Consider the following 13291-nt stretch of genomic DNA (forward strand, 5'->3'; position numbering starts at 1 on the left):
AGGTTTACGTTACCTTGTCAAGCGAGCCTTGTTGAATTCAGTGGGACGTCCATGAATGAATGCATGCTAAACCTTTTTATTTCAGAATGAACAGTATTTCAAAGTGTTCCCTGTGCAGGGAGAAAGTCCTGATATAAAAGGGAAGACCCTGTAGGATGGTGCTGGATGGTTTTTTAAAACTTTATAATAGGAAACATGTTGGTGTAAGGAGGATTTAATTGTTGACTACCAGTTGAGCTGAAGATTTTGAAGAGTCACATTTCAAAACCATGAACTTTTGTTAAGGGTCAAGATTGATACACACTTATAAGTTAGCCTGGTTAAGTGGGGTGCTACGTTCTCTGATGCTGCTTTAGCCATTAAAAACCAAGTGAAAGTGGGCCAGTTATCACCTTACACCCGGTAAGAATGCCATTTGAAAAGTTTTTAAAATCTACGTGGACCGAAAAATGTCGCCAGGAATCAACACTAATAGTGCAAAACAAAAAACCCCACTCACCAAGGATTCACCATTCCACAAAATACAGAACATGGATGTAGCTCTAGCGAAATAAGACAGCATGTTGCAGCTTGCGCCGACGTCCGTTTACCTTTTTGAGTTCCGCACTAATTTATGCAAATATAGTCCATTCTGATTGGAGAGTAAAGCAAGGACGATTGGAGAAAGGTTGAAAGGAAGAAACGCCGTTTTGTACCGAAGGAGATCGACGTGAGATCATTCGTGGATTCACTGAGCGAGCATATCCAAATCGAGCACAGTATCTTGAAAGGTAAGATGAATTTAACCTCTTGGCGAGACGTTGTGACATTTTCCTAAAAGTCTGCACGCTTCCGGGTGTTTTCCGTAGGCCTAAGATCCGTTGTTGTTGTTAATTGCGAAGTCGTGTCCGACCCATCGCGACTCCATGGACAACGTTCCTCCAGGTCTTCCTGTCCTCTACCATCTTCTGGAGTCCATTTAAGTTCACACCTACTGCTTCAGTGATTCCATCCAGCCATCTCATTCTCTGTCGTCCCCTTCTTCTATTGCCCTCAATCTTTCCCAGCGTTAGGCCCTTCTCCAGTGATCCGTAGGCAGTCCTTATTTGGCCATGTGTGATAGCGAACGAGGAAAAGAAACACATTTTTTTGTTCTCTTTCTGCCTCTCATGAAAACCGTAGAAACGACCGAGAATCAAATACTATACCAATCTGAATGCGACTTGGCGCCTGCGGGTGTACAAGTGCTCCAGGGAATCGGATCTGATTGGCAGACAATCCGCTTCTTCCCGCGTCGCTTTGTGTGTTCGATGACTGGTACTGGACTAGATCAAAATGTAAAAATTCTGATGTGGAGAAAAAGCGCAGGCCTAAAGTGGACTCGCTGTTACTTAGCAGCAAGATTTCCTAAAGCGATCGGTGAAAGTGCGAATCGTGGCGGGGCTGGGGGACCAAGGATAGGGCGGAACTTTTTTCACGCCTATTGTTCGTGTGAACCCTTGCTATGTTTGCTGAGAACAGGAGCGCTTTCTACCATTTCATCTCTGCCGTTCGCGCATTCACTAAAAAGTGCATCTCTCTCTGATTTAAAAACAAATGTCGCTTTGGCCATTTTATTAGGCAATATTGATTTTTAACTGAAGCGGGTCGGGGAAAAAGTTTTCTAACAATCAAAATACTGTATTGGTCACCGACACAATCTGCGCAATCAGTGGGCGGAGCTAAAGCCTTCAGAGCAATCACAACTAGTTTTAATTTCTATAGGAAACCGTGGCTTTCGGTTGATTATTAATACTTGGGTTTAAAATAGGACTGGCCTATCCCTTAGAAATGGTTGCAGATGGATATGAACACATCTTAACTCTTCGCTACCATCTAGTGGTCCTCCAAATCTGGTAGTCCTTCGTAAAAGAAGACTGGGGCGGGGTGAGACAAAACGAAACAAAAGTCGTAGGACAATGACATAGACTTCGTCCATGAGGTCCTTAAGAGTCGGATTCAATTTGGCAAAGATTCTACATTTTATTCTCCCATTGCAATTTTGCTTTCTGACATCAGATAACATTACATGACCAATCTATTTATCTCTTGCACCTTTGAAGAAAGCTTAAATGGTGCTATGGCTGACTTAGGGAAAGGGACTCTGGAAGAAAAAAAAAAAACAGCAGAAATATTGGAAGCACAAACTTTATTTCTCATCCATTTCTTGAATATCTAAGTGCTAATTTTCACATATAACCCTCTGTTAACACCTGAAATCCTTGACACCTTTGGAAAAAGTGTTGTTTTTAATGCCACAAAATTGCTGTTTTCAACATACAGTATGATCTGCAAGGATGGTTTCAGAATAACAGAATTGGAAGGGACCTTGTAGGTCATCTAGTCTAATCCCCAGCCAAACAGAAACCCTGCACCATTTCTGACAGATGGCAGTCAGTTTCTTCTTGAAAACTTCCAGTGATGAAACTCCCACATCTGAAGGCAAACTGTTCCATTGGTTGATTGTTCTGTCAGAACATTTCTCTTATTTCTAAGTTGAATCTGTCCTTGATCAGTTTCCATCCGTTATTCCTTGTCTGGCTTTCAGGTGTTTTGGAAAATAGAGTGATTTCCCCCCCCCCCCCGTGACAGCCCCTCAAATATTGGAACACTGCTATCATGTCTCCCCTGGTCCTTCTCTTCACTAGACTAGCTATGCCCAGTTCCTGTAACTGTTCTTCATATTTTAGCCTTGAGTCCCCTAATCATCTTCGTTCTTCTCTGCACTTTTCAACATCTTTTTTATAGTGTGGAGACCAAAATTGGTGGCAATATTTTAGGTATGGTCTTACTAAGGCTTTGTAGAGCGGTATTAGTTCCTCATGTGATCTTGATTTAGTCCCTCTTGGGATTGCATTGGCTTTTTTGGCTGCCGCCACACACTATTGGCTCATATTTAACTGATTGTCTACTAAGACTCCAAGATCCCTCTCACAGTTGCTTCTATTAAGCCTAGTTTCACCCAATCTATATGTGTAGTTTTGGTTTTTCTTGCCTAAGTATAAGATTTTACTTTTCTCTACACTGAATTTTATTTAGTTAGATAGGACTCAGTGTTCAAGTCTAGAGTGTTGGCCATTCCTGCCAGTTTAATATCATCTGCAAATTTGATAAGTTCCCCTTCTATTCCCTTGTCTAAGTCATTTATGAAGATGTTGAAGAGTACTGGGTACTCTTATTTTCCTCCATGCAGATGTAGTACCATTAAGGTACTACATCTACATGGAAGTACGTTGTGGTCTACTTTGTCGAATGCCTTGCTGAAGTCTAAGTATACTATGTCCACAGCATTTCGCTGATCTACTAATTTAGTCACTTGGTCAAAGAATGACATAAGATTGGCTTGGCATGATCTGTTTTTAACAAACCTGTGCTGGCTTCTAGTTATAACTTTGTTTGTTTCTAGATGTTCGCAGATCTGTTTTTTTATTATCTTTTCCAGTATCTTCCCTGGTATCGATGTTAGGCTGATTGGTCTGTAATTTCCTGGGTCTGTTTTTTTTCCTTTTTTGAAGATGGGAACCACATCAGCTGTTTTCCGATCCTTTAGTAGTTCTTCGGTACTCCAGGATTTTTGAAAGATATTTTTGAAAGGTTTGATCATTAAAAAAAAATTGCAAAGTGCCACAGTTAAACAATAAACGTGTATCCATCTGCATGGCTTTTGTGTAATTCTCCCATTCTATTCAATTTGGACTAGGCTCAATAAGATGTTTTGTTATTTTAATATATATACAATTAACTCGGTAAAGACTTTTGCATCAGTAGAGAATGACAAACATTATTGCCAAAATTGGTGCTGTGCTTTTAGAACAGAAAAGATTTACATTTTTGAATTGTCAAGGGAACAGTGGTATACAAAGTTGAAAATAAGTGCTGTTAAACTGATAGAATTTACTGCTGCATAACCCATACAGGGATTGCTTACTATTTGGAAAAACCTGGGAAGATAAATGGATTGTCAACAGAATAAATGTTACGTATTTTTCTTTAATTCTATCAATTCTGCATTTATAGGTCGAAGACTAACTTTTATCACATTTATCCAGAAACAAGGAAAATATGGAAGCAGTTTTAAATCCTAAAGAATCTGCCAAGTTTATAGCAGAAAACAGCAAAGATGTGTACATTGAAGACAGGGGTGTGCAAAAGGTTGCAGAGATGTTGTTCAATAAAGTCACAGAGAAGGAATTCAGTGTGGCTGGCTGGAAGTCTTCTCATGAGTTAAACCCACAGGAAGCAAGTGAAGATGCAGTGAACTGGGTATTTGTTGCGGATGTGCTCAATTTTTCTTTTTGGTCTGAACATGAAGACCATAAATGTTTGGTGAAATATAAAGGCAAGACTTACAGTGGCTATTGGTCTCTTTGTGCTGCCATCAACAGAGCCCTGGACGAAGGTTAGTTTTCTGAATTAAACTGATTAGATAAACACCTGAAGCTTGTGTTTGGACTTTACGCTTCAGATATATATGACTGACAATAAGATAAATACGGCTCTTTCATGAAATAGAATAAAGTCTACAAGAGATTACAGATAGTCCTTGACTTATGATCACACTGGAGCCTAACATTTCCATTGCTAAGCAAGACAATTGTTAAATGAGTTTTGCAACATTTTGTGACCTTCCTTGCCACAGTTGTTAAATGAATCATCCTGTCATTGAGCAAATCTGACTTCCCTCATTGACTTTATTTGTGGGAAAGTTACAAACGGTGATCACATCAGCCCAGGATGGTGCAACTGTTCTAAGTACATGCCAGTTGCCAGGCCTCCAAATTTTATTCACATGACCAAGGGGATTCTGCAATGTTCATAAGTATGAAAACAGGTTGTGTCACTTTTTTCAATGCCATTGTTAACTTCGAATGGTTATTGTGGTTGTTAAGATGAGGGCTATTTATAGGTGATTATGAATGTTATTTTATATGGTGCCATCAAACTACCTTGTTGTAATATAGCATTGTATCAGTTCGGTGGCTAAGCAACCTATTACACTGAATGAGCAGTATAAAAATGTTTACTCCCATTCCAAAGTATCAAGTCTCAAATTAGGGTTACTTTTTTTTTTCTCCTCAGAATCTGCCTCTCAGACCAGGAATTAGACAAATTTTTTTTTAAAAAAGGCATTCTCATTAGAGGGATTTCCCCTCTTTTAATTTTCTCTGCCAGAAAGAGGAATATGGAGAAAGTTGGCTGCAATAACAGAAGGGGAAGATTAATTCTCAGTTGCTTTCTCCCTAGAAATCTGACTGGGACTAATCCGGATTAGGATTTGGAACTCGCTTTCAATAATAATAAAATAAAGATTCACACATGACATACCATATTATAAAGCATTAATTGAAAAAAGATTGGAACATGACTATAAGGAATAATCTATGTGTTTCTTGTTTTGCCTCTGCTATGGATACTTGGCCTCTAAACTGATGCTGTCATGATATTAGACAAGCCTTGAGAGCAGTGCAGTGGAAGGCAGCTGGTCCAGACCGGAAAGCTGCCTCTTCTAATTTCACTTTAATTTCTCTTGTAGTCTTCTCCCAATAAATAGGGAAGTATATCAACAGAATTAGGCTGTGCTGAGAAAGATGTGAAACCCTCTGTGAAATTTACAAGTAGACCATTAGCAGGAAAGATCACCATCTTCCTCTTGTTTAGCTTACACATCAGGTATTCAGATGCATTATTTAATTTTCAAAGCTGATAGTTTTTAATAGAAAAGAGTAGGTTGACATTTTATTGATTTACAGTATATCTGTCAACATATATGTCAGAAGAAGCATCTAAAGTTTGGAAGAGGACACTAAGGAAGGAATTTAAAAATAGTTTAATAAGACTGGAGAGATGCAACTAACCCTAGCCCTTTTGGAGACATCAGTTGTTCATGTAAGCAACCTTAAATAAAACATAAAAGATACTTTCTTGTTTGGCAACTATGAAATGCTCACAAGGATTTATTCTGGCCATTTAGTTCAGGCTTTTCTGCTTATTGCCACCCATGTAATTGAGTTCCAGTTCAACCAAAGATCTTTTAATTGCTTAAAATTTCAAGAACCATAGCTTGTTTTGCAAGGTCTCTATCCACTGGAGCATCTAGCATCATCTTGGTCAAAAAGAAATTAAGCAGGATTAGGCTACTAGAGGTTGATCAATAGCGCTAAATTACTTCTATGCTGTTAGGCAGAGAATGTGCATGGACATGTCTTTGAAGTCACCAGCAGTCAAACTCAACTCAAGGAAAACATTAACCTATCCTCCTCCCTTTCTTCTGAATGATCATCTTCAATTGCTGAATTATCTTCATTAATGTCAATCAATAGAAAAAAGTATTTTTTAAAATTACAAATATTTCCATTTTTAAAACAATCTGAAAAGTATATTAAATCATAATTCCAATAGCAGGTCCAGTATATATATATTCAGAGGTAAATTAAGTGAGAAATAAATTGTTTAGTTGTTTTGATAATCAGCCTAAATAAATTCAGTTTAGTTGTTTCCTAATTGGAACATTTTTTAAAGTCCTTCATCTTGTATTTTACTAATTATTTCATCAAATATAATTAATAATGATTGTTTTTATTTGCTGCCCTTTCTGAAGGAACACCCATCACCAGTGCTTCTTATTATGCCACTATGACCTTGGATCAGGTGAAGCATGTATTTCGTTCTGATTCAGAGGTGCCTATGCCTTTAATCGAGGAGAGACATCGTGTACTAAACGAAGCTGGAACAATTCTGCTGGAGAAATTTGGGGGCTCCTTCCTCACATGTGTTAAAGAAAGTGGAAAAAGTGCCCCCAAATTATTACAGATTATAGTGGAAAATTTCCCATCTTTTAGAGATGAAGCTACATTTCAGGTAAATCTCCTATAGTCTGCATTTTCAGCTAACCTTTTGGTTTCATGTTTTTTTTTTGGATGAGAAAGATGGACAAGGAACTGCTGCAAACAAATGGTGTTTCATTTTGTGCTGTGGCAGGGTGGAAAATACCACAGCACATATTACCTGTGCTTTTATCATCTAACATAGATAGTGAGGCCATTAATGGTATGGCCAATATTCCCAAACTGCTGCAGAATTGAAACCACAAATACTTGTATTAAGAATTATTCTGGTGTGTATAAATAAGAAATATCACAATTTACTGAGACAATATGTTGAGAATGTCAAGAATCCAGTGGGCACAATTTTGGAAAAGACAACAACCCTTGTTAATGATACAAGATTGAGAGCAATTGAGGTTATATCCAATATTCACAACAAAAATCTGACCAAATGAAGGCATCTGATGACAGACATAGTATATATCAGCAATAGCTGTAAAAGTTTAAAGCAGGTTATAATTAAGTACTGTAATAGTTGGGGGGAAATGAAAGAGGGGAGATGTTACTGAATGCTTCTTTTTACTTGTTTTGCTATTACATCATATCTTACTGCATCTCTGTTTTTGATTTTTTTGCAATGCTTAGGCAATAATGAAACTAATGCAAAAATAGCGTAGAGTACATAGAGTTCTCTCCTCCAATACAGTAAGAACCTTACGGAGTAGGTTTGTGTTAAAATATAGTGACTGGCTCGGAGTCCTCCAGGGGATTTCTTGCATGTAGGTGGGCTTGATCCTGAATCTGCCCACTCCTTTAACCTCCTCATATATGAGCTGTCATGTTTCATATAATTCCCATCATATTTAGCTTCTTTTGAAATGAAAGGTGGTAAGAATAACATCTTGAAATAACAGTTAAAATCTGTAAATGTGACTACATTCCAGTCATTATAATTATTCTGGGGTGTGTTTTGTTTTTTTTTCTCCTTTTCCTACCAGGGTAGAAAGGTGGCTTTTTACAAACGGGCACAGATCCTTGTGGCTGACACCTGGAGTGTGTTGGAGGGGAAAGGAGATGGCTGCTTCAATGATATTTCCAGAATCTCTGTATTTGCTGATTACAGGATACCACAAGTTCTAGTTCATTTAGGAGCAATGAGATATTCAGAAGAGTTAATGAACAAACTTAAGAAAGGTATTATATTATTCATGATCATGAAGAATTTCTAGTCACCTGCCACTTTATACCAGTAGTCTTTTGATGTATGGAAGCAGAAATAAACATAGGAGAAATTGAGAGTTATCTATTCCCGGAAAACACAATCGACAATTGCCTTCATTCGTGACAATCTACAATCCTACATAGATGCCTTAGAGTAAGCCCCAATTACTTACTTTTGAGTATACAGTAAATGCAAAAGACAGTATTAACTGAATGTCTTACTTTTTCACTTTTATTATATAGAAAGAAAAAAATAAAAGGGGAAACTAAGATTTTTTAATGATCACTGTTTTCCAAATTTTCTACTCTGCTACTTGTATCTAGGAAAGAAGACATTTCATTTTTAAATTATTTCTAGGCGATGAACCTGATGAATTTGATTGCTAAAACTTGTATACCCAGATTTTTTCCCCCTGATATGTATACTTCTGTTTGCCAAATCTTATGTTTTTTCCCATCCATCTATGTCCCTCTCTGACAGTATTAAAGAATCAAAAGTCAAGTTGGCAATTGTCACCACATAAATTAAACCCTTTGTACAAATGTCAGCATCACTTGCATATACAAAGGGGCAGGTCTTCATTCAGGAGTTTGCAACTACCATCTTAACTAACTGGGCTAAACTAATATCTAGATTACAATCCATTTTTTACCGTACCTTGTTGGCTGTTGACTCTGTGAGGCACCCAGGGTCACTTTGGTGTGTTTAAATTTAATTAAGTAAAATTAAAAAGTCTAGAGGGTCTATTTCAAAATGCCAGAGCCATAACAGAAAGCAGTGCCTGGCCTCTCCTCATGTCACATAAACGGGGGAAATTAACAACTTCTTCCAGCATTTGTGTATTAGATGGGAGGCCAATTTTATTTTAAGATGATTCTGAAGACACATACAGGCAAGCCATGCAGACTTTTAAAATAGTGGACAACATTTTGTCTCCATTTGAAATGAACTTTTATAAGTTTATACATTTGTATTCAAGAGTTCAATAAATACTTGATTGCCCATGTTGCAATTTCATGATTGGGAATTTTTTTTCAAGAAGTTTAATAACTGCAGATAGTTGCGTGTTTAGTTGTATCAGGGAGGCATGTTGGCTTGTTTATAATTCTGTGTCTAACTGTTGCTAAATATAGTTTATATTGATACTGATAATGTTGTACCTATTTGTCTTCTCTAAAATAATCTCTAATATAATTCAATGGCCTTTACTTTCTATTAATGTACAGTGGGCAAATGTACAAAATCAGCAGGGGGAAAAGTATTTGATCCCCTGCTGATTTTGTACATTTGCCCACTGACAAAGAAATGTTTGATCTATATTTTTAATGGTAGGTTTATTTTAACTGTGAGAGACAGAATAACAACAAAAAATCCAGAAAGACACATTTCAAAAAAGTGATAAATTGATTTGCATTTTAATGAGTGAAATAAGTATTTGACACCTTCACAAAACATGACTTAGTACTTGGTGGCAAAACCCTTGTTGGCAATCAGAGATCAGACATCTCTTGTAGTTGGCCACCTGGTTTGCACACATCTCAGGAGGGGTTTTGTACCACTCCTCTTTGCAGATCCTCTCTAAGTCATTAAGCTCAAACCTTCAGCTCCCTCCACAAATTTTCTATGGGATTAAGGTCTGGAGAATGGCTAGGCCCCTCCAGGATCTTAATGTGCTTCTTCTTGTGTCACTCCTTTGGTTCCTTGGCTGTGTGTTTTGACTCATTGCCATGCTGGAATACCCATCCATGACCCATTTTCAATGCCCTAGAGAGGGAAGGAGGTCTCACCCAAGATTTGACGGTACATGGCCCCGTCCATCATCCCTTTGATGCAGTGAAGTTGTCCTGTCCCCTTAGCAGAAAAACACCCACAAAGCATAATGTTTCCACCTCCATATTTGATGGTGGGGATGGTGTTCTTTGGGTCACAGGCAGCATTCCTCCTTCTCTTAACATGGCGAGTTGAGTGGATGCCAAAGAGCTTGATTTTGGTTTCATCTGACCACAACACTTTCACCCAGTTCTCCTCTAAATCATTCAGATGTTCATTGGTAAACTTCAGGTGGGCCTTTACATGTGCTTTCTTGGGCAGGGGGACCTTGCAGTCATTGTAGGATTTCAGTTTTTCACAGCAATAGTGTGTTACCAATTGTTTTCTTGGTGACTATAGTTCCAGCTGCTTTGAGATCATTGACAAGATCCTCCCATGTAGTCCTGGGCTGATTACTCACCGTTCTCATGATCATAGAAACTCCACAAGGTGAGACTTTGCATGGAGCCCCAGACCAAGGGAGACTGACAGTTATTTTGTATTTCTTCCATTTGCGAATAATCACACCAACTGTTGCCACCTTCTCACCAAGCTGCTTGGCAATAGTCTTGTAGCCCATTCCAGTCTTGTGTAGGTCTAGAATCTTGTCCCTGACATCCTTGGACAGCTCTTTGGTTTTGGCCATGGTGGAGAGTTTGGAATCTGATTGATTGCTTCTGTGGATAGGTGTTTTTTATACAGGTAAAAGAGAGTGCTCCTAATCTCAGCTTATTACCTGTATAAAAGACACCTGGGAGTCAGAAATCTTGCTGATTGATAGGGGATCAAATTATTTCACTCATTAAAATGCAAATCAATTTTTTTTTTGAAATGTGTTTTTCTGGATTCTTTGTTGTTATTCTGTCTTTGTTAAAATAAACCTACCATTAAAATTATAGACTGATCATTTTTTTGTCAGTGGGCAAATGTACAAAATCAGTAGGCGGTCAATTAATTTTTTACCTGGAATCTCTCATTTATCGATTTAATCCTGTCTGTGGAAATTCACTATAGACCTCTTTTTTTGACTTCTACTACCTTTCTTAAACTTCCTGCAACTTTGTTCCTCTTGCCATTCAAAAATCTATGGCTGTTATCTGATCAGGGTATACTGAGCTGAGCCATTTTCTTTCTGAGATTCCAGTAGTTTGTTTCATGTCTTCTTTTGCAAGAAGATTGCCTTTTTCTGTGCAGTACAATGCAAGAAACAATAATTTCTGGCCTACCTCTATGTGAAGACCCTCTCCTGATATGATATAGTTACAGTCTACTCAAGAACTATCAAAGATCCCTCTGATGGGCACATTTGCCCCTAGTTAGGAAGAGAATTAGGAATGTTATGAAGGACCAAGAAAATGTGGGGAGTGAGACATAAATAAGCAATTCAGAACTACTGCAACCCTTTCAATTTAGCAGCATCGTAATTACTTTTGTAGATTAAAATACAGAAAATATGTAACTTGAATAACCCTGATTAACATAAAAAATGTTAGGTATGCATTGATTAAAATATTTCTTCTTATATTCCCATTTTCTTTATTCATGTTACTTTCTTTGACCCTTCCCTATTTTGCAGGGCATGTGTTCCAGTTTGGAGATAATCAGGAAGTGGAGATTCGAGGTTGTAGTATTTGGTGTTGTGAGCTCATTTGCAGTGGTTTGCTTGAACTTTATAAAAAGAAAGGTGAGAACATGAGTAAAAAGATCAATGCAGTTCTCCTTGATTATTATTTATGGGACTATGCTCGGGATCATCGAGAAGATATGAAAGGAGTACCTTTTCACTGTGTACGTTCCATATATTATTAATACCATTTATAAATGATAATGATATAAAGCATCAAAATCTTCAAAATTTATGTATACTTTAGAATTTTAAAAAAATTGGCATGGCTGCCCATGTAGCACTTAAGATTTGGCTCTTTAATCTCCACTTTATCAGAAGAAAGGCATTTTCTTGCTTATTTACATTCCAATTCTGCAAGCAATATATTTGCTTAATGGATTTGATTAAAATGTGTGAAACTGTAAAAAATCTGGATTACATATAAAATCAAAAGATATCTTGCAAATTAATATTATTGTAATCAAATTACCTACTTGTGTAAAAACCATTTCAGTTTACATTTGATGTACCTTCTGAAGTTGTGTGCTGCTTACCAAGGATTATTTTGTTCAAAACATGGTAATGTCATTCAGCAACATTGATTCAAAGTTGATACACAAGAATTTTTTTAAAAAATTATCTGAAATTACAACTAAAGAATAAAAGCCAACAACAAAAAGCAATCAGTAATATTTCAAGAGATTATTAACTGATTCTTCAGGAAACAAAATGACTTGTTCCTTGTTTATTAAAAGATAATATCTAGTTGACTTGGTTGATTCAAAAGAATGATGAGAGACTACCAGGAAATCTTTGGATTATAAGATAAAATGGGATATATATATATATTTAAACCTTAGAAGGTTCAACACATGGCCTTGTACAATCACCGGGAGTTGACTTCAACGCAAAGAACAATTTTTTTGTCCTTTGGTTCTTCTGCATGCAGATAACAGATATTGAAATAGGCCCTTTCTATACAGATAGTTCACAACTTACCACTATTGGTTTAGTGACTGAAGTTACAATGGCACTGAAAAAAGTGACATATGACCGTTTTTCACACTTATGACTATTGCAGCATCCTCTGGTCATGTGATCACCTTTTGTGACCTTGACAAACAAAGTCAATGGGGACGCCAATTCACTTAGCACCTAAGTTACTAACTTAACAATTGCAGTGATTTACTAAACAACTGTGACAAGGTAGGTCCTAAAATGGGGCAAAACCTCACTTAACAACTTCACACGTAGCAACAGAAATTTTGGGCTCTATTATGTTCGTAAGTCAAGGACCTGTAGTCAAATCATGGATTCTTCCAGCTTATACAATTTCAGTCTTGATGCATCATGTAAAGAAGATAAACCATTCGTGAGCTTGACTTTAGGGGGTGATTTGTCCAAATGACTTTCAACTGAAGAGTGGGTGAGATGCCTGCCCCCTCTGCATCAACAAAGACAGTTGGGAATGATAACATCTGAAGATACCATGTCGAGGAGTTAGATGCTTCATTATCATCTAGGATTCTTTTTTCACACACATGCCACTTATCCTTGTAATCCAGTAGCAATGGAATTAAGTGAAGCACTTCAGTGTAAATTAAGTTCATTTTCGTGGTCCCTTTGCTAAAAGTAGTGGTGTCCAGCCTTGGCCTGCGGACTTTAACTCCAGCATGGGAATTCTGGGAGTTGAAGTCGACAAATCTTAAAGTTGCCAAGGCTGGACGCTCCTCCCCCCCCCCCTTTTAAACCAAAAAAGGAACAGGCGTTTCACTCCCTCCCTCAGCTTTCGGGAACGCTGCCCGACAAGGC

At 37.6% G+C, this 13291-nt stretch overlaps 1 protein-coding gene across 1 annotated transcript; it reads left to right on the plus strand.

The window, feature by feature from the left end:
- Window positions 1-623: 623 nt before the first annotated feature.
- On the plus strand, window positions 624-12162 carry CUNH9orf64 (chromosome unknown C9orf64 homolog). The gene is made up of 5 exons (XM_039323498.1): window positions 624-770; window positions 4036-4417; window positions 6617-6876; window positions 7841-8036; window positions 11450-12162. Exons 2-5 carry the CDS (start codon window positions 4081-4083, stop codon window positions 11680-11682), a joined length of 1026 nt encoding a protein of 341 aa, XP_039179432.1. The 5' UTR covers window positions 624-770; window positions 4036-4080; the 3' UTR covers window positions 11683-12162.
- The last annotated feature ends 1129 nt before the right edge of the window (window positions 12163-13291 follow it).

The sequence above is a fragment of the Crotalus tigris genome, unplaced genomic scaffold, assembly GCF_016545835.1.
Source record: "Crotalus tigris isolate CLP2741 ecotype Arizona unplaced genomic scaffold, ASM1654583v1 scf7180000024276.985868, whole genome shotgun sequence".
Taxonomy (NCBI): Eukaryota; Metazoa; Chordata; class Lepidosauria; order Squamata; family Viperidae; genus Crotalus; species Crotalus tigris.